At 43.4% G+C, this 26177-nt stretch overlaps 2 protein-coding genes across 4 annotated transcripts in view; both read left to right on the top strand.

Annotated features, from left to right (window-relative positions):
* Positions 1 to 270: 270 nt before the first annotated feature.
* SMIM19 (small integral membrane protein 19) lies at positions 271 to 15324 on the top strand. 2 transcript variants are annotated; one of them, XM_082481976.1, is made up of 3 exons: positions 271 to 448; positions 599 to 723; positions 13773 to 15324. In XM_082481976.1, exons 1-3 carry the CDS (start codon positions 294 to 296, stop codon positions 13823 to 13825), a joined length of 333 nt encoding a protein of 110 aa, XP_082338102.1. In that variant the 5' UTR covers positions 271 to 293; the 3' UTR covers positions 13826 to 15324. The 2 variants fall into 2 exon arrangements, with proteins under 2 accessions (XP_082338102.1, XP_082338101.1); XM_082481975.1 differs by lacking the exon at positions 13773 to 15324 and adding an exon at positions 1883 to 2799.
* The window catches only part of SLC20A2 (solute carrier family 20 member 2), a 59251-nt gene continuing 36619 nt past the window's right edge, over positions 3546 to 26177 (top strand). Inside the window, exon 1 of one of the 2 annotated variants that reach the window (XM_082481974.1) lies at positions 3546 to 3622. The gene's annotated coding sequence lies outside the window, so the exon portion shown is untranslated. Of the gene's footprint in view, positions 3623 to 22769; positions 22874 to 26177 lie in introns of those variants that run through there. The other variant, XM_082481973.1, reaches the window with a different exon arrangement.

The raw sequence follows: 26177 nt of genomic DNA on the forward strand, positions 1-26177 counted from the left end.
CACCGTGAACGCAAAAAGACTGTTATATCCCCCGTGTCTGGGGCAGAAACTGCCACCTGCTTATGTCCTCTCGCCCAGGGACTGGCAGATAGAGGGCAAATAAAGGGGGGGGGGGGGGGGGGGGGGCGGCCTGCGGGCCCTCACTGCCCTTCCTCACAGCCACCCCGAGATGGCGGCAGGCAGGCCGAGGCACGGCGCCTCACGCCGGCCAGGACGGTTCGCCTGACGTCACTTCCCGCCGCCCGCCCGCGCACCGCCCCTTAACGGCCGTCCGCCAACGGCCGTTCTCCCCCATGGCGGCGGCGGCCGGGGGGGCAGGCGGCGGTTCGGCGGCGCTGGGCGACAGCGGCGCCATCGACTACTCGGTACACGAGGCGTGGAATGAGGCCACCAACGTGTACCTGCTGGTGGTGCTGGCCAGCCTGGCCCTCCTCGTCTACGCGCGGCGGTGAGGGGGGGGATGCGGGGGGCAGGGGGCGGGGCGAGGGCTGCCGCCGGGAAGCGGCCGCGCCGGCCCCACGTGTAGCCGTGCCGGCGGGGCCGGGCCGGGCACGGCCGGGTCTCTCACCGCCTTGCCACCCCCTCCCCCCCTTCGCAGGAACAAGAGGAGGATCATGCGCATCTTCACCCTGCCCCCTGCGGCCGAGACGCCGCCCGAGCCCAACTTCTACGACAGCATGAAGAAGATCCGCCTGCGGCAGCAGCTGGAGATGTACTCCATCGGTAAGTCAACGGAAAGAGGGGTTGCCCTGGGCCTGTGGGGTTACAGGGGACGGTTCCTGCAGGGCGGGCCTCGCGCCGGCCTGCCCTCGTGCGGTGGGGACACCGGGGCGGAGCGCCGGTCCCCTGGCAGCGTGCGAGCAGCGGTTCCGCAGCAGCGCGGGTCAGGGGATCGAGGCGTGAGGAGGCACGGAGTGAGGGAGCAGCCGTGCGGTTCTCTTCTAGCGGTCAAAACAAATCCGACGTTGAAGTTAAAAGGATCTGGGAATGTCTGAATGTTGTCAAAACGTGGATGGATTTGTAACACTTAAGGGGGCTGAGCAATATCAAGTAATTCAACTTCATAAACTGAAAATAAATGACATTTTTACTGTACCAACAAGTGTTGCTGCTCCCATCTTAACGTTGAAGGTCAGAATGGAGGTAGGAAAGGGCCCCGTGCCTCTCATGTTCCAGAGGTCCAATTCAGAGAACCACCTGTACTTGCTTCACGTCTGCCATACGTGCATGCCTAAAGGAAATACAGGCAAGAAATACTGAATGTGTTGAAACCACTTTTTAAATGTAAAGGTTTAATGTAGAGATTCTTAAACGAGGCCATTGCATTCTGTAGGAAGCAAATCTTTTTTTTGTTCCTACAGAGGAATGCCTGCTGGCATTCGTTGTTGGTGTTTGATCCACCACACACAAATCTTTGATCTCCCTTTGCCTTGCTAACCAGATTAATTTTGAAGTCTATGTAGTTGTTAGCTTGTGGCTTGTATATTGTGGAGAAGATGAGTGATGTGGAGATCAACTTTGTGAATAATGAGTTGTTCAGGTCATCTGTAATAGTGCTTCTGAAGCCATAGTCTTTAATTATTTTTTTTTTTGTTAAATGAAAGGACCTGAATGGAATCATAGTTTTTTGCCATTAATTTACTGACATTTTGCTATGACTCTACTGTTCAGCCTGTCCAAGGCCATATGCTAAAGGACTAGTTCCACGTGGTGAGTGAAACTTCCCCTTCTGTGGCTAAATGGTGAAATTACATTCTCTATTTCTTGATTGTTATGACATTTATACATGCATATATATAGATATGTATACATGCACACACATATATATGCACATATATAATAAATGGTATAATCAATGTTGATTGGTGTTTCTTTTTTTCAGCAAGGAAGTATGAGCAGCAGCAGCAGCCACCAAAACAGACTGAAAGTGTACAGCTCTCAGTGGAATGAAGCCCACAATTGTAGCAAATCAGGATATATTTCCAGTGCTGATGATAAGAGTCAGTGTGGAGCTATTTTCAATGCCTCTTAATTGATACATAGCTGAAGGCAAGCAGGAAAGGAACGGGACTCTCCTAAAAATTTTATTCTTGGTAGCTTTCTTCTGAGCCCCGTGAAGTAAACTGAGTGCCTACTGAAACATTCAGCATGAAAGTACCTAACACAGGATAGACCTGCTCAGAGAAACCTCTGAAGGTAGAGAAGTGCAGTCTTACCAATGTTTTAAATTATTTCTCTCTCTGCCAGCACCTTGGAAATCAGCTTCTATCTTCTCTGGTAGTGGCACCCTAGAGAAAGCAAGGCAGTACCTATCTGCCTGGAAGGCTTTTTGTTTCTTGATCCCACGTTTGCTGAATGCGTTCAGTAAATGTGAGTGAAGATACTGTGGCCTTACTGCCTAGCGAAGGTGAACAGCCTTGACAGCCTGGAGTGTCGCTGGCGGTAGCGCAGAAAGATTCTGCTCTCTCTGTTTATCTGGAGGTTGCATATGCAATACTGTGAACCTTTCCTGGAGAAACTTTGGGAACTGAGAAGTACACGGTGAATTGCATGTCTAGAAGACACTTAAAAGCCAATACTGTAATGTTAATAGCAAAGTTGGTTAGCTTAGTTCAGCCAAATTGCTTTCAATAATAGGATTGTCTATAAAAATTTGCATAAACAGAAAGATCAGGGCTTATCCAGAAGAGACCACACACCCTAGTTATTTTTTTCTCTCTAGGTAAATCACAAAATCAGTTAACTTAAAGAATACTGCAGAAATCACTTCTTAATAAAAGCATCTAATAATGAAAACAACTTGAAGATGTATCACGCTGTAATTCCTAATGTTGCACAACTTAAGGGGGGCTGAGTGCTGAACACTAACAAACAGCACAAAGCGTGGGGAGCATGTGCCTATAAAGAGGTTGTTTTTTTTCCAGTTCTGTGCTAAAACATATTAAGCAGCGGTAAACACCATTGTAGTTCCATTCAGGTAGGAGGAAACTTGGCTTTGTTCACCAAATCTCATTAGATCGCAGTTCTCTGTACTGCAGTGTCTGTAGGACAGTAAAGCGGGATCTGGGCTGCACCAGCTGTGGCAGGAGACGGCCAGGCGGGTTTGCCCCGGGAAAAGGGGCTCGTTTGGGTGAACTTTGGCCCTCCGTTCCGGTGGCCCCTTCGGACACCTTCCCCGCCTGTCACCGAGGCAAACAGGAGCGTGGGGCCGAGGGCTGGCGGGAGGCAGAGCCGTTCCCGCGCAGCGACGGGGAAGAGGAGGGCCGCGGTGAAGCCCCGGGCCCACCCTCCCGCCCGCCGCTGCTTTCCCACGGGCTTCCCGGTGCCTTTTCCTTCCTACGTTACGCCGGCCGTACGACGACACGGCTCCGCGGCCTCTCCCCGTTGCTGCGCGGTATTTACGCGGGACAGAGACCCACCTCCGGCCGAGCTGCCCCGGCAGCGGAGACCCTCTGCCCGCGTCCTTATCCACCACCACCGGAAGCGGCGCCCTTCCTCCCTCCTGCGCGACCTCACTTCCTGCCGCCGCTTCCGCCTCCGGGCCGAGCCGGCTGCTGGTGCTGCTGCTGCTACTGCCGCCGCTGCTGCTGCTGTTCGGAGGCCCGAGGGCGCCCGCCGGGGGGTGAGTGGGGCGGCGGCGGGGCACGCGCGTGGGGGCGCCCCGCCCTCGCCCCTCCCCTCGCCCGGTTCGCGCTGAGGGGAGCGGGGCGCCTCATCGGCGGCGGCGCGTGAGGGGGCCGTTGTGAGGCGGGAAGGGGCCGCCTGAGGAGAGGGCGGGGGCGGCGGCGGGGACGGGGACGGGGGGGCGGGCGACGGCTCCGGCTGCGCTTGAGGCCCGGGGGCAGGCTGTGGGCCGCCGGGCCGGGTGGACTTCCCCCTCCATCCTCCGCGGGAGGTGTCTCCGCGTCCTGTGCCCGGCTTCACCCCGGGGGCGCCGCAGCGGTGTCCCGGAGCGGGGCTCGTGGCTGTACCGGGAGCTCAACCCTCCTTCCCACCGGCCCTGCCCACCCGAGCGGTCAGCCAGGCAGCAGGCAGCGCGGGGAGGAATCTTTTCTCATGGCGCATCTTCGGTCACGCTCGCCGGGGCTGCTGTCCTCAACAACCATCCCATGCGGCTCCGTGCGTTTCAGTAAAGCAGCATCTCAAAATGAGCCCGTTCTTTCCCCTTTACTGAACCCGGCCGTCTGTAGCTAATAATTTTACAATTTTCCTCACAGCTGAGCTGGAGGCGCTGTGAAGCGCTTATAAAACTCAAGCGGCTTGTGGCTCCACTTGTATTGATGGACCTGAGGTAGTGGCACAAGTATCTCACAAACTTACTTGTCGAGACAAAACGTTTTTAAGGAGAAGCAACATCAGCAAAAGCTTTTCCAGGGCATGTACCATTTACCGTCTGCATTAGAAGAATGCTGCTTGAGCCATGAGTGAAGGGCAGGCAGTGGTTTGTTTTCCTGACCTAAGTGCAGCTATTGAAGTTCTGTCCCAGCAAAACTATAGACTGTTTTGTTGGGGGTTTTATGTGTTGTTTTTACTGTACGTACTGTTTTGGGACAGAAGGTGCAGTCAGCTTTTGAATTTTTGCCTCAGGTTTCTGCAGTGATCTTTACCCGTTAATTCACGATATTGTGTGTAGAAAAAAAAACTACCTTCTTTAGTTAGGAGTAGAAAATCAATGCCTAAAAGCAAAGGCAAATAGGGTAGAGTCAGTAGAGCTATTTTTTTATGTCCATTCACAGTAGTCAGGCTTGTAGGCATGCAAAGGACGTGATTCTCAAACTCTTGTGGAACTTTGTTCATGCTGAATTATTAGATGTCTTGGATGGGGAAAGCCTGTGACCTTTAAAAAAATTGTGTCAAAGTTATCTTTAGTCACATTTATTTTTGAGAATGCTGTACAGAGGCAAATCTTACTAGCTTACCCAATACTGTTAAAAAAGCTATTCTGATATGTAGATTTAGTGGTGTCTGATCACACAAAGCATGCGAGGGAAGGCGTTCAAAGCAGTTAAAACTTTGCATCTGTAAGGTCCTGCAAAAAAGTGTTAACAAGTTGCTCTCAATTATAACTCTGGGTGTTCTTGGGAATCTGACTGCTCTGTTGCATCCATGGGAGCTGCTGGAACAGTCAGATCTTCGTAAATGCAGTTTTCAGATGAAGTTACAACCATGACTCTATGTGAAAACTATAATCTGTTAAGTGGTGGAAAAGTTACCTTCTCCTTATAACTAAAGTGTGGCTGGCTTGGTTTTATACTCAGTGCAGCACAGAAAATCAAAGCTTTTCAGACGGAGCTTTATAAATTCTCTGACAAGGCTCAAGAGAGTCTTAAATATATCTAAGCTACGAGTGTGGCTATGTTTAAAGCTGAAGAAGTTGTAAACTCTGTGGGCCTTGTTGTGAAAATACCTTCCCCCCGTGCCATGAGCATTTTGAGTTTCACTCCAGTGTTACATGCCTGGTATAGTATGAATTGGCATGTGCCGGCCGAGCCCAGATGAGAATGTAGCAGCTGTCGTGGTGCCTTATAGCCATAAGAGTTCCGAATTTCAGCAGCGTGATGCTCGGGTGGTGCTAAACTTGCTGTCAAACTTCCCTTCCAAAACTGCCTGGTGCATCAAGAAGACCCTCAGGGGAAGTCTTTGCTGTACCGCTGACAACAGTAGAAACTCTGAAAATGAGGAGATCATCTCAGTGCCTTTGCCCAAGGACGATTTGTGGGGAAGTTTCTTCAGCGCAGTGCAAAATTATTCATTGAGAATTTTCAAACCTGTGATGAATCTTTCTGTAATTTGCATTTTGCATATATGATTAAGCAGCATTGGCCAAAAGCCTGGTGACAGCACAGGGCTCTGGAATGTCTCCCTGTTGCCTGGGCAGTTTATTCACGTTAGCTTACTTTCATGAGCATAATCGCTCCTTTTAAAGTCCTCCTGAACTTAGGAGTGCCACTGCTATTGAGCAAGCTAAAATTATACACGCTGCAGAGAGAAAGGTGGGTATGTTGCAACTTAGCCTCTCTTTCAGAGGAATTGAAAAGATTTTGCCCCAGCCCTAACTTCTACATTAAAGAGATTGAAAATTGTCACTACGTGCCTTCTTCAACAGGGAAGAAGCGCCTTGCTGGAAAACATGTTATTAACTCCGTGATGTCTTCGGCCTGTTATGCCTAAAGAGCAATAGCATTTGGAGGAGGCTTGCTGACAAAGCGCAGTCTTCAGTAGCAGTTGCTTATGCTCTGAATGGGAAGTAGTGATCAAAAGGTGTTCCCTTTCCCCTCCAAACACTTAAACTGTGTTTTAGTCACAGTAAGGAACCTGGGTGATGTCACCTAGTTTATTAACAGAGTCGCTCAAACAAAAAGGCAGCACTTGTTCTTGTCCTCGAGACAGGGCTGCCACCAAAGAGCAGAAGGTTTCAGTGCCTCAGGCCCCTGAGAAAGGAGGTAAGATCCTTTACTTTGCATCCTGGTTTCTTTTGTCGCATAAGAGTTAAGGGCTAAGAACAAGTTTCTTGTACTCTAACAAGCTCCATCAGAATTGGTGTCATCTGGGTCGGCAGGACTCTCTGCTGGCTAAGGGACAGATACTGAGCTTGAGCAGAGATATCAACTGCTGGCAGAACAACCCCAAGGCCAGCGCAAATGTCTCATGAGAAATCTGACATCGGGGAGTGGAAATTGGTACTACTTCTTCTGTAATAGAAGACAAGAAGGGAGGAGGAAAAAACCAACACGTTGTTTTAAGAGTAAAAGGCCCAGGATTAATAACCTTAATAACCTTTTTTCCAACCCTGAAAAAAAAAAAAGGCTGATAAAACTTCTCAGTGCTCAGTTGTCTCTGTGAAATCTGTGCTTACAAGGAAAAGGCTAAGGACCGTTTTAAGAATGAAGGTGCTTTGCCTGATTTTTGAAAGGAATGTCTAAGCTTTGGGTGTTACTTTAATAAAAATAATTCCTTATCTTTTTATGGAATATCTAAACTATGGGCGTTACCTTAATAAAAATAACTCCAAACTCCAAGATTAACAGAATTGCTAAAAGGACTTAGTTCTCAATGAGAAAAACAATAAACTGAATTTGGAATTTCTGAACCAAGCCCTCGAAGGCAATTTGTGGCAAAACTCCAGAAAAAGAAAGAAAGAATCTGAATTTTATGAAATATCCATATATCTTCTTTTTCAGTTATAGCTAGGCACTGCTTTGAAAATTGATTCTCACCTTGCAGAGGCCTAGGAATGAGATGTTTTAGGAGAACTGGGTTTAATTTTAATCTAACAGTAAAAAGAATTAATAATCTTAAAATTCTTGCTGCTCAAATTAGGGATTTGCTGAAATCAGAGTCTGAGAAAATACCTTACATTTTCACTTCTGAAGACAAACTTAGATCCTGAGTCTGCGAAGGAGTAGTCCCTTTCAGTTTCCACCAGGCTGTCAGACTTGCTGGAAGTGGTTTTAGACATCCGTGATGTATAAAGGCATGTGTGGATCTATAGATTGCGCCTAAAAAAGGGCGTGATTTGGACAAGATTATAGAAACATTGTCTTTTTTTGTAATGGAATAGAATGAGTATTTTGAAAAGACTTGTTCGGCAAGAGGGCTGTATTACTTTCCAAAATATCCTCTGGATCATCCTGAAAACATAGTTTGTGATACGCTCTTGACTGACAGCGTAGGGTGTGAAGCATAAATTCCTGAGCAGGAAAGATGTATGTTGGTTGTGCAATGGGAGACTCCATGTGATCTCGTTATTTATGGTGCTCCTCTCAGATGTCTTTCTGGGACTTGGAACAGCTGCTGTGAACTTTACCCAACACAGAGTACTTGGTATGTTTGAATGACTCTATTTTGCTGTTGCTCAGACCGTGGTGTATGCTTCGATGAGCAATATTAGAGCCAACTTCTGTGACACTGGTTGTAAAAGCAGAGCAGAACTTAGGGAACCCTTTTACTGATTGATGAATATTAGAGCCAACTTCTGTGACACTGGTTGTAAAAGCAGAGCGGAACTTAGGGAACCCTTTTACTGATTGATGAAAAGCTCAAAAGGGAAAAGAAGTAAGAATATAATCTTCCATAGCTTTGGTTGGTGGACACCAGGGAATGATAGTTGAAGGCATCCAATTTCTTTATACTGTAGTATGGAAGGAAGGGTGGACTGCTTTTTCTTTTCAGGGGGAAGGTCGAAAGGGTAGAGGCAGAGGCATAAGCTTTTTCAATCTTATCTCTTTTCTTAATGACTGTCTTGTTAAATGGCAGCAACTGTTGTTTGCAGGAATTTTCCCTAGCTTTGGTAGTGAGCTGTGGCTCATCGTGTGTTTTGATATGCGGCTTTGCCATTGCTAAATAGATCCAAATCTTCAGTCAGATAAGGCTTGGAATAACTAGTGTTCGTAGCTCAACTAAATAACCTAGTTCACGTGATCTGTAAGTGGCCAGCAGATTTTTTCTTAGGCAAAGGATGTACTGCTTGTATTGCACATTTATTTAAAGCTAATTTTAGCACAACAGATTGAGAATTCTAGCAGCTAAAAATACCTTTGAGTCTGTTAAAAGATTTCCTTACCCAAACTCTGGTTTTGTGTGTGACAAACAGAAAATATCACATCTTTTTCACTTCATATTCAGTAAGAACCCAAAAGCGGTGAAAGCATTGCACTCAAGGCCTCCAAGATTACTTTTGCCACTGCTGATGGGAGAATTGTTCTCTATCATTACTGTCTTCTCTTTCAACCTCAGCAAATCCTGAAATGCCAAAGGCAAACCACTTGATGGCTGATCAGAGGTCCCGGAGATGCTGGTATGGCAGTGGTCTGAAACTTGTGGGTTGGACCGCTGTTTGAGCATTGCGTAAGAGCATTGTAGAAGTACTCAGTTCAGTATGTCGTCTTTACACATGTGAGACAGAAGAACAGGAAAGCGTATATGGCCTCTGAGGAAGAAAGTATTAAGATCATCACTCTGGAACAGAGTTTCTGAGACTGCTGTGTAACTGTTAAACAGCATGGGGAGGTCACTGGGAAGTATGCAATGGGACAATTTAACTGCCATTATGAGACCTATGATTGTATTGACTCTGATCAGCATGTGATACTCAAATAGAGAAAAAAGTTGCATGTGATTGTATTAGTTAATGAGGTAACAGTTGGCAAAGTGGTGCCTGTTACCAGTTCTGTTAGTGCTATTTTGATCATTAAAGAGCTCCATTTGTTCATGGACCATAGGCTGGGAAAGGAGTTTTCTCTTGATTGGTTGCTTGCTTGAAGATTCTTCTAAAGAGCGGTGAAATGGTGTAATTTTCTTTTTGGTTGAGGCAAAGAAGTATTCTCTTGCCATAATTCACCAGTTCCAAGCCCGTAATAAAACACTTGCGGTAAAACAGTGATGGCTATGTGGTGTTTCTCAAAGATGCTGTAAAAACTCCATCATCATTTTGGGGGGCCATCTTCCCATGAGATATCAGCCAGATCTACTCTCGGATATAATCTTTGGGATTAAAAACCTGTGGCCTGGCGTCCAAAGTTTTAGCTGCAGAGTCTGGGAGAAGAAAATACAGCCCAAATAGTTACTGAAAGCAGGAATGTGTTTTGGGCAGATGAGAGGCTCTAGAACCTCGAGGATCTCTGATCCTCGTCTGCTGCTTACATGCATCATTATGTTTTCTTTTTTTCACCAAACTGTTGTTGAATGAAGGTGTGGCTTTATCCCTCGTGCCTCTTGGAAGCATTGTGTGAGCAGAAACGACAGTGACTAATCGCACTGGAGCTTTAGTAGAGTAATTGGTATAATAATAATGATGAATACCTCATGAGCTCATCCATAAGTAACAACATAGGCTAACGTTGTTGCACAGAGGAACCTGCAGCCCACAGGAACATTAGCCAAGAGCAAAATGGGATTGGTTTTGCTTGATTGGACGCTGTTGTACTTTATCCGGGCATGGAGATGGGAGGGGAATTCTTTGCTCGAAGGGAGTGGTTCCTGTGTGACCTTGAAAAGCCCAGCATGGTATGCTTCTTGTCTGTTCTTTTATAACTAAATTTATCGGAATCTCAGGGGGGGTAAAAGAGCACAACACTGGGCAAAACAGTTTGCTTATAAGGGTGGCAGCTCTGGAGTGGAAAACAATAGAAGAGTGAGCTTGCAAGGTCTGGAAGAGGGTAGGGCCTGGTGAACTTCGGGTGGAATTGCCAGCGTCCAGCAGATCCCAGAAATTTAGCATACAGAAATGTTGCTGGATAACTGTTGCTAAGGTATTGCCTTAAAGGCCCTCAGATTACGCTCCTGCTCTGTAGAAGAGCACAGCAGGGCACGGGATCTTATGGTGCAAGCTGGGCTGGAGCCCTCAGAAGGGGAAGGGAGGTGGTTAATAGCTATGCTAGGTCCCATAGTGCAAGAACAAAGGGATGTTGAAATGAAATTGAAAATCAGTGCATTTGAAACCTGGCATAATTATACCACATGATATTACTGAGGCCAAAAGTTTAGTCGGGTTCCAAGCAGACCTGGACATTTATATATATGTAATGACAATGTCCAGAGTTGCAGTAAATAGGATTAAAAATAAATTAAGCATATAAGCCTTCATGCTAATTGATGAGGTCAGGAAGGAATTTCCCCTTTGGGTGAATTACATCATTGTTCACTACCTGAGCTGTTCCACCTTCTGAAGCATCTGGTCCCAATCACAGGAGGCAGGATTCTCAAACAGATGCACCAGCAATCTGACCTGTTGTGGCAGTGCTTAGCTTACCCTGCCTGGGTAGCATCTTGGCATCTTGTTGAAAGGGTTTGAGAGCTTTTTTTTTTTTTTTTTTTTTTTAGGGTTTTCTGAGGCCACCTGTACTGCAGTATATGTCTACTTTTCCAGTTTCTCGTTGGCGAAAGAGGACAACTGTTGACCAGGTGCCTTTCACAAATCCTGAGAAGTGCCTGCTGGCATGTCAGCAGCAGCCCACATAAAGATGGAACTGTGATGGGCACATGGGGCATTGCTGTATTGCTCCGTAGATTAAAAAGTAGCTCTGTGAGCAGCTGAACTAGGGAAGATGGGTGTTTCCTGCAGCTTTCTCAGTTTTGGTGGCATTGTGGTACCTTAAATATCTTCCCTTCTTTCTTTCCATTTCACAGCAGTACCATTAGCGTGATTTTCCCAACAGTACAGTGTCTGAGCAGCCTCTCACCACTTCATAGTTCTTGGGTATATTTAATCAAAACATGACGTCTCACTGATATTTATGAACCAGGCACATTGCTCAGGGGGCTGCTTTGGTTATTTATTCTGCAACCCTGTTGTAGGAATTGAGCACCTGTGAAATCTCTATCCTTTTCCATCGGATTAGGTTGAAATTGGGTTTATAATTTACGTTTCTGTGCATGGGACAGTTGGTGTGGTTATGTAACCGTTGTTTCCTTGGGAAACAAGGAAAAATATCAGTCTTCCAAGCAAGTTGCCGTGGAATGCTTTTTCTCTCAAAGCAATTAGGTGCATGAACAGTTACACCAAGTAATTGAGGCATGTGTGCCTTTAAACATGCACTGTTTAATCTTAAGACTTTCCCCAAGGTATAAGGGGAAGGCTTCCTTGCCAAAATACTGTAATTGAGTTAACAGTCCAGGAGGTTTCTGTGTTTTGTTACTGAGCTACAAAATTCTTCTGCCAGTGTTGGCTGCTAGGAAGATCAAAGTTAGAAGTACCAGCCTGCCAGTAAATTGTCTCTTCAAAAGAAAACAGAAAATTCCTCAGTTGTTTCAGGTGACAGCCTGCGTCAGACCTTTTTGACAATTATTAATCTTTTTCTGCAGTTCTCTTTCTGCATGCAATAGTGAGCAGCCTGGATGTCTTGTAATCTGTATGGTGCATATGCTGCGTGTAGACATCTGATTAACGAGTGAGGATGTCAATAATAAATTGAATTACCTGTCTGCAGTTGATTTCTGGTACTCAGAGAGAATATGGAGTTATGGTGATTATGGACCAGTGAAATGGTGGTTTCTGCTTCCTGTATAGAGTAATCATCATGAGAAAAGATTAAGGATCACTGTGGTATAAAATAAATGGATAGTATCGGGACATGTTCTGGATGTCCTGCTGATGAGACATGAGTGGCTGCCTTGGCTTTTGTGCTCTGTAAGATATTGAAGTCCGTGATAGTTGCCTTTCCTGAGTAGGCAATAAAATGTTTCTCAGTAGCAGGCATGATCACTGAGGCATAGGCTTTTAAGACTGTTTGCCTCCTAAACACTTTCGAGGGTAAGGACTTCTTCAAGAGTTCAGAATTGAGGGAATATGTGTTTTTCTTTGACATATAATCCCTGCACAGCAAATACATTTCTGTCCAGTTACTTAACAGCTATTGTTTCTGCAATACCCAGAGCGTTGTCAGAGGGTTTCTTGCTTTGACTGTCCAAAGCTTGGTTATCTTCTTTACTACAACGTGCAAGAACCAAAGCCAAGACATTTTGTGCTCGGATGGGACTCTGTCCCTACAGCTGTCCCTTGTTTCTAAGTGTAAGAGAGACGAAACAGCCTGTCGTTTCGCTGGGAGGAGTTGGCGAAGGACTATGTTATCTTTCCGAGTGAAGTGTGCCCTGTGTATGGAGCATGCTGCTGTCAAGTGCTTTTGCAGAAGAAAGGAGGATTTCAGATGGGAGGTGGAATTCTGAGAATTTGAGATGGTAGCTGATAAGATGTAGGATCTGCTCTGCCTCTGCTAAGAAGAGATTTTGGTGCTAATGTTTATTTAAAGATGGCCTTAACCCTAAAAGGGAGAGAGAAAATTGCTTTCATGCTTCCGTCTCACTGAGAGCTGGCAGGCAGAACGGCTTTGGTGCCTGCTTATCTGCCCTGAAGGCTTCATGGCTGGGGAGGCTGCAGAGATCATTTCTCCTGCACCCCCTCATTCAGCATTCGGGCAAAATTGTGAGGCGGGCAAATGGTTTGGGCTGCTTGTTTGGACGCAAGATGGCTGTGTCTCCATTTTGCAGATGAGTCATCCCTCTGCCTTTTTGTTGTTAGACTCTGAACAGTGCTGCTGTTGGCTTTGGGCCTGGTTGATCCCAAGTTTTGGATGGCAGAAACAGACAGGCAAGTCCCCTCCACCCCAAATTTTATTGACATGATTTTGAGGACAAAGACACGTTGAAAATACCTTAGGCCTTTGTCACCTTGTAGTTAAACTGCTGTAATGCAGAAGTGGTGTCTCCTTCAGTACCTAATCCAGTGTACAAAAATGCAAACGTACTGTGGAAGCTGCGTAGATTAAGGAGCAGTGGGGAAAGTAGAGGAGAGGTTTATGTCTTTGTTTTTCATCTCATTGTGGGCTAGCGCTCTACTTACTTGGACATATAGCTCTACTTACTTGGACAAATGAGTCCTGGGTAAAGATAACTTACATTGTTTTCGGTAGTGGATAAGTTAGTAGATGGGTCAGTGGTTTCTTTTAGTTGAGCTGGCTGCCACAGACTAGTTCTGCAAGCTTGGCACCCGATGATGTTTTGCACAGTATGTAAGGCTAGCCAGTACAGGACTTCTTCTGCTTGTCATGTCAGGAACGGAGGTGCAGATTGGGAGATTTCGTTGGTTACCTCAATTTTGGCATGCGATGTTTGCATACCCAGTTTGGCGAAACTTTGCTTTTGTGAAAGGAACTCTTATTTCCTAAAAGGAACTTGAATGAAAGTTGGGATTTTATTAAAGACACAGAGGCATATTATTATTCATCTTTCCTTGCTTCATCCCTGTGATGTTTCCTGTTTTGCTTCTTGAGATACAGGTGTCATGATGAGGAGCTTCTCAGAAACAGAAGTGGATGATGAGTGGAGATGAAGAAATCATACATTTAAGAAGTTGGCTCAAGTTTCCGTTACAGGCATGGAAAGTTTCTGAGACCAAGCCATGTGAGAAGAACATGAGTAAAGAAGAGGGAGATGTAGACCCAGACTTTCTAGAAGGGATTGCAGGATTTGAGAGGACGCTGCGCAAACGTCACGTAGTTTGCTTGCTTATTCATTTACCTGCGCCCCTGGATTGTAATATTTTGTTTGCATATCTGTTCGGAAGTTGAAAAATCCCCTCACATCTGTGTCTTTAATATAATCATGGCTTCAAACTTGTTTTAGGAAGAGCAGAACATCGCTGTAGTTTTTATTTGTGGATTAGATAGCTGCTGCTTTGTACTTGAAATCAATTTTGTTTTTTTGTAGAAACATGCATTGAATATGGAAAAGATCAGACCATGACCATTACAAAACAGGAAATCAGGGGGTTTGTTTGCATTTAATAAACAGCCTTTGCATAAAAAGGTGTGACAGGTACATAGGTAAAAGAAAAAAGTGGTGCTAGCCCTCTAATTTGAGTAACCTTATAATGCATTGTTCTTACACTGTCCTTAGACAGATGTTAGAATTGAATATTAGTCAGTTCAATCTTTTTTATTTCACTGTTAGTCACAAAAATATTCCAGATGGGTAAGATTTCTTGGCAGGGCTGTGAGGTTTTAAGTACAGATTAATTAGTATTGAGTTAGTGGAGAGCTTTTTAGAAAGGTAATTTTTTTTTAACATCTTGGCGATCAGGTGAAGTATCTCCAAGGAAATACTAGCCATGCAATCCAGCAAGCTGTGATGCTGTGAACAGACTTACTTGTAGTAAGTCTCTGATACAGTTACGAAGACTTTGACATATATGTATTTAAAATTTAAAAATTAAATTTAATTTCCTATATTGGACAGTGTTGCTGGTAGAGGCAAAGAGCATATTTATTTTTCTTACAAACTCTTATCTGCTGTTTTAGCCTTAATAAAAGGCTATGGTTATTTTTGCATACTGGACGAATATTTGGCCTTTAAGAGTATATAATTAGATGGAAGAGTAAAAGCAGTTGTTAAAGGACTGTTTTTCTAATGAAAATAGTTTGAATACATATAATTTTAGTTTCTTCCGCATAGATATGATTAGTGTGTTGGAAGTACTTTTACAGTGGATATAAAGGGAACAGTTGGGAGAGAGTGGCTGAGAAAGTGTCCAGCTATTTTTGTAGCTAACAGTTATATTTTTTCAGTCTCTTTACTTAGATATTTCCATATAATTGAACAACTAAATTAAATTTGAATACAAAACCTATTTGCACTTAGTAATATTTATAGTTTAAAATAGGTATTACTGTACTAATTGATAAGTAATTGCAATGACTGTGAGAAAATCCTGGCCTATGTTATTACTTTGATAGAAATTTGAATATGGGATAGTATTGTCTGTATCATATTAAAATGTTTTCATGGATTTTTAGCTGCTGAAACTGAAATCAATAAACTTTAGTTACTGTTGTTGACTGGAACAAGTAAATCTGCACATCTTTGTTTTCTTCGTATTACCTCTGCCTCTGCATTCACCTAGTGTTTCTTCCAGCATTACTCCTTTCATAGTATTTGCTTTCTTTAGGTCGACCCGTGAGGCACTCTTGGTGTGGGTATTTGCATGTTTATGCAGAAGACTTTCTTGATGGAGAACTGTACCTCTGAGTGTGCAATTACTTTATATTTTCTGAATAAACCCTAGAGAATCCCAGGCAAAATAAAATCCCAGGATTAGTAGAGTAGCCAGTGGGTCAGTTCGTAATTTTTTTCATATTTTAAATAGATTTGTCAGTAGCTGATGATTGTGTTTTAAAGTAGATAAAGAATGGTGTTTTACACACCTGAATTGCATGTTAGATTAGCAACACAGTGTGTCCTAGGTTGAATGTACATTAGTGAACAATATGGTCTATGTTCTGGATTACTTTGGAGAACGGAAAATACTTTTTGCTCAGTTGAGAAATTTTTAAAACTGGAAAGGATTATGTTTATTTTAAAACCCTGGTACTTCGGATTTGAGAGGAACAAACTTGTAATACAGCCCAAATTTATTGTAATTTGTTATTTGTATTAAATACAAATTTATTTGTATTAAATACAAAATTAAACTCAAAGGAGCTCATGTCTGCTGATGTTTTAAAGAAAACAAAATCAAATTGTGGGAGATAATTGGTCAAATGCTTGGAGACAGTGTTAATTGAAATATTAAGCCCATTTGGGGAGTAATGTATTCCACCGCTTCAGAGCAACTGTTTTGTTCACATTATTTTATTCATTGGATTTAATTCAATATCTGATTAATTCAAGGCTGATTTGAAAAAATGGCATAATTGTTTTTCCCTTTTTAATTTATGTGTAGAAGAGATAGAAGAGGAAACAACTTCTATGACTTCTGAAGGTCTTGGTGACTGGAAACAACCAGTTGTTTATTAATCATGGATTCCTTGTTTACTACTTTAAAATATTTTTTTTTCTGAATATTCTTTACCTTTCTGAGTGTTCTTTACATGATGATCCACTTGCTCATTTGTTTTATGTATAACACTGAGTGATTTTTCCTTATCAATATGACAGAGACTGTGGCCCCTTCCAGGTTTTGCAAGAAATGTGCTCCACGTATGCTTCTATACTCCAGAGGACTGTCTTCGCGTGGCATGGTTGTCATACCTGGCTGCTGTAGACTTTATTTATTTATTTATTTATTTAGGGGTTTTTGGCCTTTTTTGCTTGATTTTTTTTTTTTCTGATACTTCAGCTCACTGGGAATTTGCACCCTGCCTTGGAGTGGTGTGGCTCTTCTCTCGGCACTTGTATGGAGTGGAGAGGTCTGTGTCAGCGCTGTGCCATTCCCATTGTCGGGTAGGTCATTTTCTGAGGGAAATGCATTGGTCTAGAGAAGCCCCTGTTCAAGCTGTGCTGGTCATACCAGGATCCTGGCATGGCTAGCTCTGATTCTCACCCTTCTCCAGAAAGGCAGGGAAGAGGGAGGGTTCCTTGTGGAATCCCCTTTGCTATTCCTGACGTCTCAGCCGCATCCATGCTATCTTTCTTCCTCTGGGCAACTGCTGGGGTGCTGTAATGCACCGCTATCATGAGCACAGCTCAGCCATAAACACCTTTTTAAGAGGGTTAGGCGAACTAGCCACTGGCGCTGTTTGCTGGTGCCATGTACTCGAAGAAATATCTTCTGCTACTTTAATGACTTTCTCTTCTCTTTATAGCCTCTGTGTGAGCAAGCTAGAGAAATTCTAGCTGTTCAAGCTCTTGCTGCAGACGAATACACTCGTTAGTTCACTGGAGGCAATGTGTGTCCCATTATCCCGCTCGTACCTTTAGGAAGACTCTTTGTGCTCGACCTGGATGTAGGCACTGGACCACTGAAGCACAAATGCTAATGTTACCAGGGTTTGCTCCCAGGCTAGGAAAAGCCCACATAAAATGGAGCCATCTCTCCATGAGCAGTAACTCATCTGAGAGAATTCTTGATAAAATCCCTGACCAACCCCACTACATTAAGCTGGTTTGTAGGCCCACTTTTCCTATGATTTTCAGCGCTAATTCTCACACAAGAGAAGCATCGAAGTGCACAGCAACATTTTCCTTTGTAGAGGGTGAAGCCTAGCTTTTCTTCACCTGCTTCACAGGACCACATGCTCTTAGTAAGTCCTCTTGGAGGTGTTCGCTGAGCCAAGTACTGTCAGTGGGACATTCTTTGGCGTGTTTGCATTGGTGATGATTTAATTCCTAGCCAATGCAACAAGTCTTTTCGTCACCTGTTTGCTCCAGCGGGGTTGTCAGTCTACACTGAAGTAGCTGGCATGTTAACTCTGCCTTGTAGGTGGAACTCAAGGGTTTTACTTCACCATCATGCTCCTCCTGTCTCTAGCAGCAAAGGCTGGAGGAGGTAGATGTGGACCATTACATTGACCCTGAAGAACAGAGATCAGCATCTATTGGATTGGGGGGAACACCAGGCCTATTAGCTGGCAGGTGCCATTCTTTGCATGGTCTCCAGACAGGATTAGGCACAGTCAACAGCCTCCTGTTGTAATATTTGGCTCCTGTTCCTATGAAATGAAGTCCAGGTCACAGCTTTCATTGCTGTTTCCACCTTTGTATCTCTGTTACTGCCATGCTTGTAGAAAACAAAACAAACAAAAAAAGGCAAGCTGAATTTCCATTGCCGCGATGTATTGGCCTCACCTACTTCCACTTCCCCTCATAACCCTGGTCGGCACCTGTGGGTGTCATCGTCTGTCCTCTCTTTGGTTATACCCCTGGTCTTTACCTCCTGTTGGAATTCAACTAGCTCATGTCAGCAGTGCTTGGTCCTCTGTCCTGCTGGCTACACCAATTTTGGACGTTGTCAGTGAGAGCCAGCCAGTGTGGTTTGGCATGTTGATAGCAATTCTCTCACTCCAGCTCCCTTTGAAGAGAGAGAGTCATAGGACTCAGGGGAGCCCTAGCCATCTCTTCTGGCTCAATGGGAAAAGACTCCACAGCGGTTATTCTCTGAAACCCAAACCAAAATGGAGATGGCCCGCAATCTGGGGCTTGAGGTGTCAGCTTTCCTTTATCTGAAAAATTCACATTGTTGACTTTTGGCAACCGCACTCTGGCTTCTTACCAAGGAGATCTTTGCATAAGCCTCTGAATTTGCAAAATGCATATTTTTGGATTGCCACAGGGGTGTTTCACGGGTAGTTTTTGTGTTCTGTGTAAAGTCAGTATAGGTCTGTTAGTAATTCAGGATAATGCTTCTTGAGTTGTCAGCAGTAGCCGGGGCTTTTAGAAATACTTGGTCCATGCTGATTTCTTTCTTCGGATATGGGGCTGGGAAGGGGAAATGGTGGATTAAGCTCAGGGAGGCTCAGAGCATCAGAGCACCCCTTTCCTTGGGCTTAGTATGGACATAGTACACTCAGCCTCTGGTGAATCAGCCAGAGTCATGGGCGATACGAGTCCAGTCCCCGGCATTAACTGGGGCAGTGCTCACATCAGCGTCGGTCAAAGCCTTGCTGCCTTTGAACTCCTCCTGGCTTGGCGTGGGTTTGTGCTGTGGCAGGGGTTGGAGCCAGCCTGGCTCTCCCAAGCCACATGACACCCGGAGCCTGTGTCATCCTCTGCACCAGCCTTGGCCTTCAGCAATTCCCGTTGTGGGTTCCTCCTTTTCATTTTCCCAGGGCTCAGTTGCTCAATAGACAAGTGTGATATCCAGCAGAGTCACACTCTGTGACATGGCAGCTCTCCCTGCATGCCTGTGCAAACACAGCCAATTCACCTCAACCGTCAGGAATGGATGTCTTCTAGAGCGGGTGGGATGTTCTCTTGGAAAGCATGGGGGCTTGCTGGAAAAGGAGATTTGGAGGACAGTGTGACCGAGTTCAGAGCCATCAAGAAAGCCCATCCAAATGGTTTGCTTCCTCAGAGCAGATGAGTTGTTCCAGCCCTGAATGCCAAATGGCTTCTTAATTTTTATGTCTACCACATTAGACTTTTCAGAGAGTCCCTGAGATGGTGGTTCTTGCAGTGAAGCACAAATGCATCTCTTTCTATTCTGAGATTATCCTGATAGGTAACAGAATGTGTTGGAGCTTGCTACCCAATATGCAAAAGCATATGTGCTTTTGTTGGTTGGAGCTGGCTCTTTCCAGCTGGAATGATGTTTGTTGCTATCTGATATCTGCAGAGCACATATGCAGAGTTTTGTTGGCATTCATTAGGCACAATGGAGTTGCCGAAGCACCCAGAAATGGTGCTGCATTTGGTAGAACTGTGTTAAATCTCTGTTAGCCTTGAGGGCCTCAGGGCTGATTTCCAGGTAATGAACGGCGTAGATGGTCATGGGCGCCTTCAAAACCAGAAGGAAGGGTATTGCAAGAGCTGGAGTTCTTTGAGATACTATGTGATACCTGTGCAGTCACCTGCCACCCATTTTCATTCCTCCTTATTAATATTATTTTCTTGGTTTGTAGATTGCGGAGAAATGAGGGTTCCCAGGCAGTGTCAGAGGCACAAATACTGGTAAGGGAAACAAAAAGTCCCCAGTTCCAGCTGCCTTTGGCTCCCAATTTTAGAATACCAGAAAGTATGTGAAAGCCCGAAAGCTCCCGTTGCTGGTCAGTAAACTTATTTAAGCTGCCACAACGTAACTGGAACAACGTCCTGCAGCTTTCAGATGTTTTAATGGTATTTCCATTTCTGACCAAATGCAGTTTACAGGTATTCAGGTTCCAATTCTTGCAGGTTTTTACGTTAGAAAATGATAATCATCCCTCATTATTTTCTACTCAAAATATATGTTTTTTTAAAATAAGTATAATCGCTTAAATATGTAGCCTTCCCATCTGAATGGCAAAAAGGCCAGTTGCATTTGATATAAAAGTTACATTAAGTTGCAAATTAATGTTGCTTTAGTGGTTAAGGGTAAATGAGAACCTGGGCGTCTTTCAGAAAATAGCTGATGCAGAAATACAAAACAAAGGGGGTTTAAAATTAATTATTTAAACCTGCGTGTCCTATTACATTGTTTAAACCAGAATATAAATCTGCATAGTGTGGGTTTGTTGAATCAAATGGGGATCTCTCAATTGTGGATTTCTAGAATAAATTACAATTTAAAAAAATTATGATATCTGATTGAGATTATAATATATAATATTTATAATTTCTACAAATATTTGATTTGATGGGAACCAAACTGGTGCTGCCATTGCCAAAAGCTGACCCTCATAATTTATTTTGTGGTCATATAAATTTTCCTTTGCCTGCTTCTTTAGTGGTATCCCAAATTGTAACTTTTTAATGGTCAACCTATCTTGGCTTGAATTTTCCCATCCCTGAGGTCCACAATGCTGATTTAGCAGAAAAAACACTTTGAAGATAATTCTTTTTCTCTGTGCTGTTTATTATATCCTTTGCTTCGCGTGTAGACCGAGCTCTGAAGCTTAGGTCAACAAGAAACCACCACTGTGGTTGAGCTGGTTCATGGGAAGCAGCACTCAAATGGTTGCAGTTTGTTGTTCTGCTGGGTCTGAGATGATTCCCACAGGTCGGGCCGGCAACTTCTGGCTTTTGAAATCGATGTAGATAACTTCCAAATAATGTGTCCTTTTGACATTTTTTTTACCAGCATCTGCACACCCGGTGGTGGTTACTCTAGGCTGGGTGAATGGTGCTTTACGGAGAACTAGAGTGGGTTTAGTGCTTACTCAGGCTGTTTGGGTTTGAGCTTTACCAAGCCAGACATCAACAACTTGTCAGCTATAAAGAGGACACGAAATAATATTTTGCGTTCTTTTTTTTTTTTTTTTTTTTTTACTTTATAAAGTTAAATAAGTGCTGCAAGAAAGTTTCTGTGTTTGTTTATTCACTTCCTTAAAACCTTGGATTCCAGACCTATAAATACAGCCTGACTTCATGTTTACAATTATGATCACTCTCATTTGAATTGATTGACGCTACTTGTGAAACAAACAAACAAAAAGTATTAAGATGTGTTTAGATCTGCAGGAAAAGATTAATATTCTTCTTGTTAAAAATGCTGCTTCTGTATGTAAGGGAAAGCCAGTGTGCAATGTCGACCTCTCTCACTTTTCTAAAACTAGGAAGCCTCTTTGCCAGCTATTACAGAAGTAAAAGGAAAAACTTTGCAACCAGACTTAAGAGATCTAGCTTTTCACAAAGTGAGCAGCAATATTGCAAGCTTAACAGTAGTTGGGTATTGACCTTAAATAAAGAGTCAGCATTTCTTGCAAAGAATCGTGGGCTGATACTTATAATTCTTTTTTTTTTTATTAGGGATTTTTAATGTCATTTCTGCATTGCAGATTTCTAGCTGGAGTTTTGCCCTAATTCGTTGTAGAAGATGATGTAGGTTTATTAATCCATGTAAGTTTTTGTAAGAAAAGGAAACCACTGTTCAGATTATCAAATTATCCCTGAATATCATCTGCAGCTGAATTTCACCAATTTAGAAAACTTTTGCCTCCTTGTTAAGAAATGTCCGTTATTCAAACTTGAAAAAATAGATGAGGTAAGAATTATGTTTCCGAGTATGTGTTTACAAATCTAAATTGATGATTTGGTTTTTCTGAAATGCTCAGAAAATTTACCAATTTAAGTTTATTATGTTGGAATATGATGCCATTGCTTTGAGTGACTCAGGATGGAGTAAACCCTAAAAATTAAATTTAAAGCATCATTTATTTATAAACCAGAGACGTGTCCAAATAAATCTGTGTCTGTCAGATTTTTAAACTGTGACAATGCAGCTTTGACTTACATTCCTTTTTGCTGAATAAAATGGCTTAATTGCATTATACATTATTAGAGCAAATATTTTGTATGAAGCTAAGCCGGGTGCTTTTAGGCAAACATTATTTTTGCCTTGACATACATACAGAACTGTTTCCCACTTAAAGGAAAGCGGTTGAAGGAATTTGGATTGGGTAATTTAGGTTGAACTGTTGAAAGCGAAGTTGCTTGCTTAGGCATCGTTCCAGTCAAAACTCGTGCACATCTTTAACTTTCTGCAGTCTGCGTAGCCTGTGAGACCTCTGCTGACATGGATAAAGTAAAAAGCATGCAACATCTTTCCCAAAGCGTATGTACGTACCCTGCTGTCACACGCGTTTGAATTAAGCATGCGTTTAAGTGTGCTTGCAAATAGAAGACCCGGGGTTCCTCAGAGGTTACCTGATTTCACCAAAATGCCCAGCTGGCTGTCAAAAATGAGATTTCCCTTCTCGTCTATGCCTATGCTGTGGGGAGGGGAAAAAAAAAAAAAAGTAAGGTTTTGTTGCTTTTAATATGAGCTTCATTGGATTGGTTTGTCTCACTAGTGCAGTCGTGACGCAGTGTTGTGTTTTATCAGTGCCCACCCCCAGCAGAATTCTTTGCTTAAGAGGAGGCAGATTTTCACCTACTGAATAAGAGTCTGGACTCGCATTGATGCTTCTCGGTGTTGTCTTGTGTGCTCTCCTGTGCCGGAGTGAATTTTATCCCCGGACTGCCTGGTGTAAGTTATAGCCCTCTTTCTACCTTCTGGAAGTTTGCATGTTCAGATGTGACTGTGCTGAATGATAGGATGTCTATTTTAGACTTCAGCCTGTATTTACAATCAGGAGGGCGAGTTGCTGGAAGAACTTAGCTCCTTTTTCTTTTGAAACAACTTTTAACTACTGGGTGAGTTTTAAAGATTTCTGTGCATAGTTTTCTTTTATAAAACATTTTTTTCATAACCATGAACACTTGTTTTCTCTGAATGGATCTTAAAAAATCTGCAGTGTCGAATCATAAAAAACACTTGCTTGTTAGAAAGACTTTGTTCAGTCACTGAAGGATCAGATTGTCCTTTAGTTAGAGAAAAAGATATTTGTTAGCAAATGCATAACAAGGACTTGTTGATACTTTACCTATCTTAATTGTTTGTAGAGTTGCTGTTTAAACTTTTGTGGAATTGCTGTTTAAACCTGAATGCTGACTGTGTTTTTAGCGAATGTTTTCAGGAACAGAATCTCATGCTAAATATTTCATATGCGTTTTCAGCCTTTCAGTGGTGGGAACAGAGGTTGATAGGGACTAAGAAAAGGAAGCATCCTCTGGAAGTTTTAGGAGCTGGCGGTGACAGTCCCTCTCTGCAATTTTAAACTGGATGGGAGTCCATGGGAGTCCTTGGAAAGAGATCAACTTCAGTCTCGTTTCCATATCAAGTAGTAGCGTGAAGTATGCTTAAACACATTGCAAATGTGTTAAAATAGGAACTGATTGATAGAAAAACTGCTTCTGTGGATGTGGTAACTGATTTTTTTTTTTAAAGTAAGCGGAGGGTGCTTTTTGTGTACTGGAGCATTAAACTTGCATCACGCTTGGCCTGGTGACAAGTCCTGTGCATGTAATTTAGAGCCATATAGGGATGTTCTTGGTCTTGAACCACTTGAATTAATACCACCTTTCATATGACGAGCGTAGTATTAGTAATTTAAAGTAGATAATTTGCGAGCCTTGTGGCCTGAGGACGAACTGGAAATGATAAGGACTACTGATGTGAGTGATGTTAGTAGCTTTGGTTATAAATCAGGCTCGGTTTCTGTGCAGTGCTGTGTTTAGTACCAATAGACTGGAATGCCAGATCTGGTATGAGTTTATATACATAGGTGAGAAGCCCGACAGATTGGTTTTATATAAAGAACAACATACAGAAATTAGAGAGGTATGGAATAACCTCCTAGAAGCTGCTGTCTGGTAAGCATTTGGGACAGACTTTTCAGCCACTGGTAACGAGAAGTGAACCTGCCTGTCAGGACAAATTCAGTGTGACTGTCTATCATGAAATGTCTGCTTTTTCCAACACTGCAGGGAAAAGAAATCATCCTCCCCCTTCTGTCGTGTCATAATGCAAAGTGGAATAGTTGTAAGAGTTATCTTGAGAAATGCTACATTAGCGGCTGTCTTTTGATTTTTTGCTCATACTTGGGCAACAACAAGCCAGTTAAAACCGGGGCCTCGCTGAATCTCTGTCCCGTACAGAGTAGGAAGAAATTTTCAACTGCAGCGTGGGACACCTTCTGAGGGCAGAAGAGCTGCATATTGTATGATCTATATATACAGTATGAGCTGCATATGGTATGATTTATATACCTTTCAACGTTTCACGAGTGCAATACATTCTTACCTAATTTTCTGCGAAGAGAAGATTAAAGGACGTTTTTGGGGTCTCTGTTTCCTTTATGTCACACGGATTGCTGGTGGGTGATGCACTCCGATTGCTTCCCTAGACTTTGAACTTTGTCCTGAGCTTTTATTTAACTGTTCGTCCCTGTTGTTAGATGTTTCTGTGTTCTCTTTAGCAGCAATTTGTTTGGCAAGAAAAAACAACTGACAACTTTGTGTTTCAAATTTTGTTTTATTTTTTCCCTAGAAACTTGTCTAGGCTTGGAATTGTACTGTGAATAGTTTCCAGAAGAGCTCTCTTAGTAAATGTCCATATATAAACATGTCCTAAAATGATCTCGTGGTTACCAGGAGACCCTGACTTTTTCCTGAGGATTCACTTGTCATTCTGCATGAATCAAGGTGCTTCCTTACCTAGGTTTTGTTTTCTTCTCTCCCTTAGGGAAGAAATGGCACTTTGTATTGACAGAGTTACAAGAAGATGTTTAGCTAGCAACAAAATAAAGTCCAAGGGGGGTGTCTGGATCATCTGCCAACGAGGCAGAGAGACGTGCTTAGCATTTCCAAAAATCAGATTTTTGTCACCGAGGGACAAGTTTTGTAAGTTTCTAAGTCCGCTTAAACAGTTAAAAGCTTCCACTCAGACCTCTTAAGTATGATATTCTGACTATGGATCATAAGAAAACTGTATGAGCTAAAAATCTTGCCTTAATGCAGAATTAGCTTCTTACAAATTGAAATTTCATCTCTGCGCATGTCTAGCATGTCTCTAGCAGCCGTCAGAGATGCACACTCCCACTTCAGGTCCTGCAGCTCCCCAGCGCTAACACAGTTCCTCTGCCCTGCTGAAGCCCAAGGATGGGTTTGCAGCACGGCTACTGCGGTGGAGGCTGGGCTGGTTCAGGAAGAGATATCCAAAGCGTAAATAGGAAACTGAACTTTTCCACCCAGGGTCCGCTGCAGTAGTGTAGCGCACTCGACTGCGGAGGCCTTGGCAGAGAGGTGGTATCAGTCCCGCAGGTAACTGGGAGGATTTCCTAGCACCTAACAGGTCAGGTTGCCTTGCATTTGGCATGCATAGAGGTGTGTTGATGAAATATAAATGAGTGCAGGAGAGAAACAGGCCGGTGACTTCCAGCTGTCATGCAGAGACCAGAAGATCTGCTATTCCCTACTCTATGGCGTTCTTTCCAGTTTCTTTTTTGTCCCAGTAACAACATGAAATACCACAGGCTCTTGGGTTAGATTAGGTGATGAGGGGCATAGCTCAGCGTGTCTGAGCATGCCAGATGTATTTTGGGCTCTAGAAAGAAGCATGCTACAAGATTTAGTCTGTATTTAGTCACTGGCCTACTTTGCAGGATATTTTGCGTTTCTGAAAACTTTCTCAGCAGAGATGTGCCTCTTTTCTTTTTTTTTTTTTCTTTCTGTTTCTTTCTTTAAATGTTTTAACATTTCTTGCAGTTATTTAAGCTTGAAAGTAGTAACACCTAGCCGTTCACGTGCTGCCTGCATGTGAATTTTTAAACATGTGTTTATTCCCTTTTCTCTTCTCCTTTTGAGTTTCATCTTGTTAAAGACAAGGCTTGGCTGGTGCTGCGCTCTGTCACTTGTGCGAACGCAATGGACGCCAAGTCGAGCTTCCCAAG

The sequence above is a fragment of the Vanellus vanellus genome (assembly GCF_965231255.1).
Source record: "Vanellus vanellus genome assembly, chromosome: 4".
Classification (NCBI taxonomy): Eukaryota; Metazoa; Chordata; class Aves; order Charadriiformes; family Charadriidae; genus Vanellus; species Vanellus vanellus.

Excerpts from the sequence above, each read along its gene's own strand:
- SMIM19 (XM_082481975.1), top strand. The coding sequence starts at position 294 with ATGGCGGCGGCGGCCGGGGGGGCAGGCGGCGGTTCGGCGGCGCTGGGC. Across the intron at positions 449-598 it reads CTCCTCGTCTACGCGCGGCG|GAACAAGAGGAGGATCATGC; the intron begins GTGAGGGGGGGG and ends CCCCCTTCGCAG. Across the intron at positions 724-1,882 it reads GCTGGAGATGTACTCCATCG|CAAGGAAGTATGAGCAGCAG; the intron begins GTAAGTCAACGG and ends TCTTTTTTTCAG.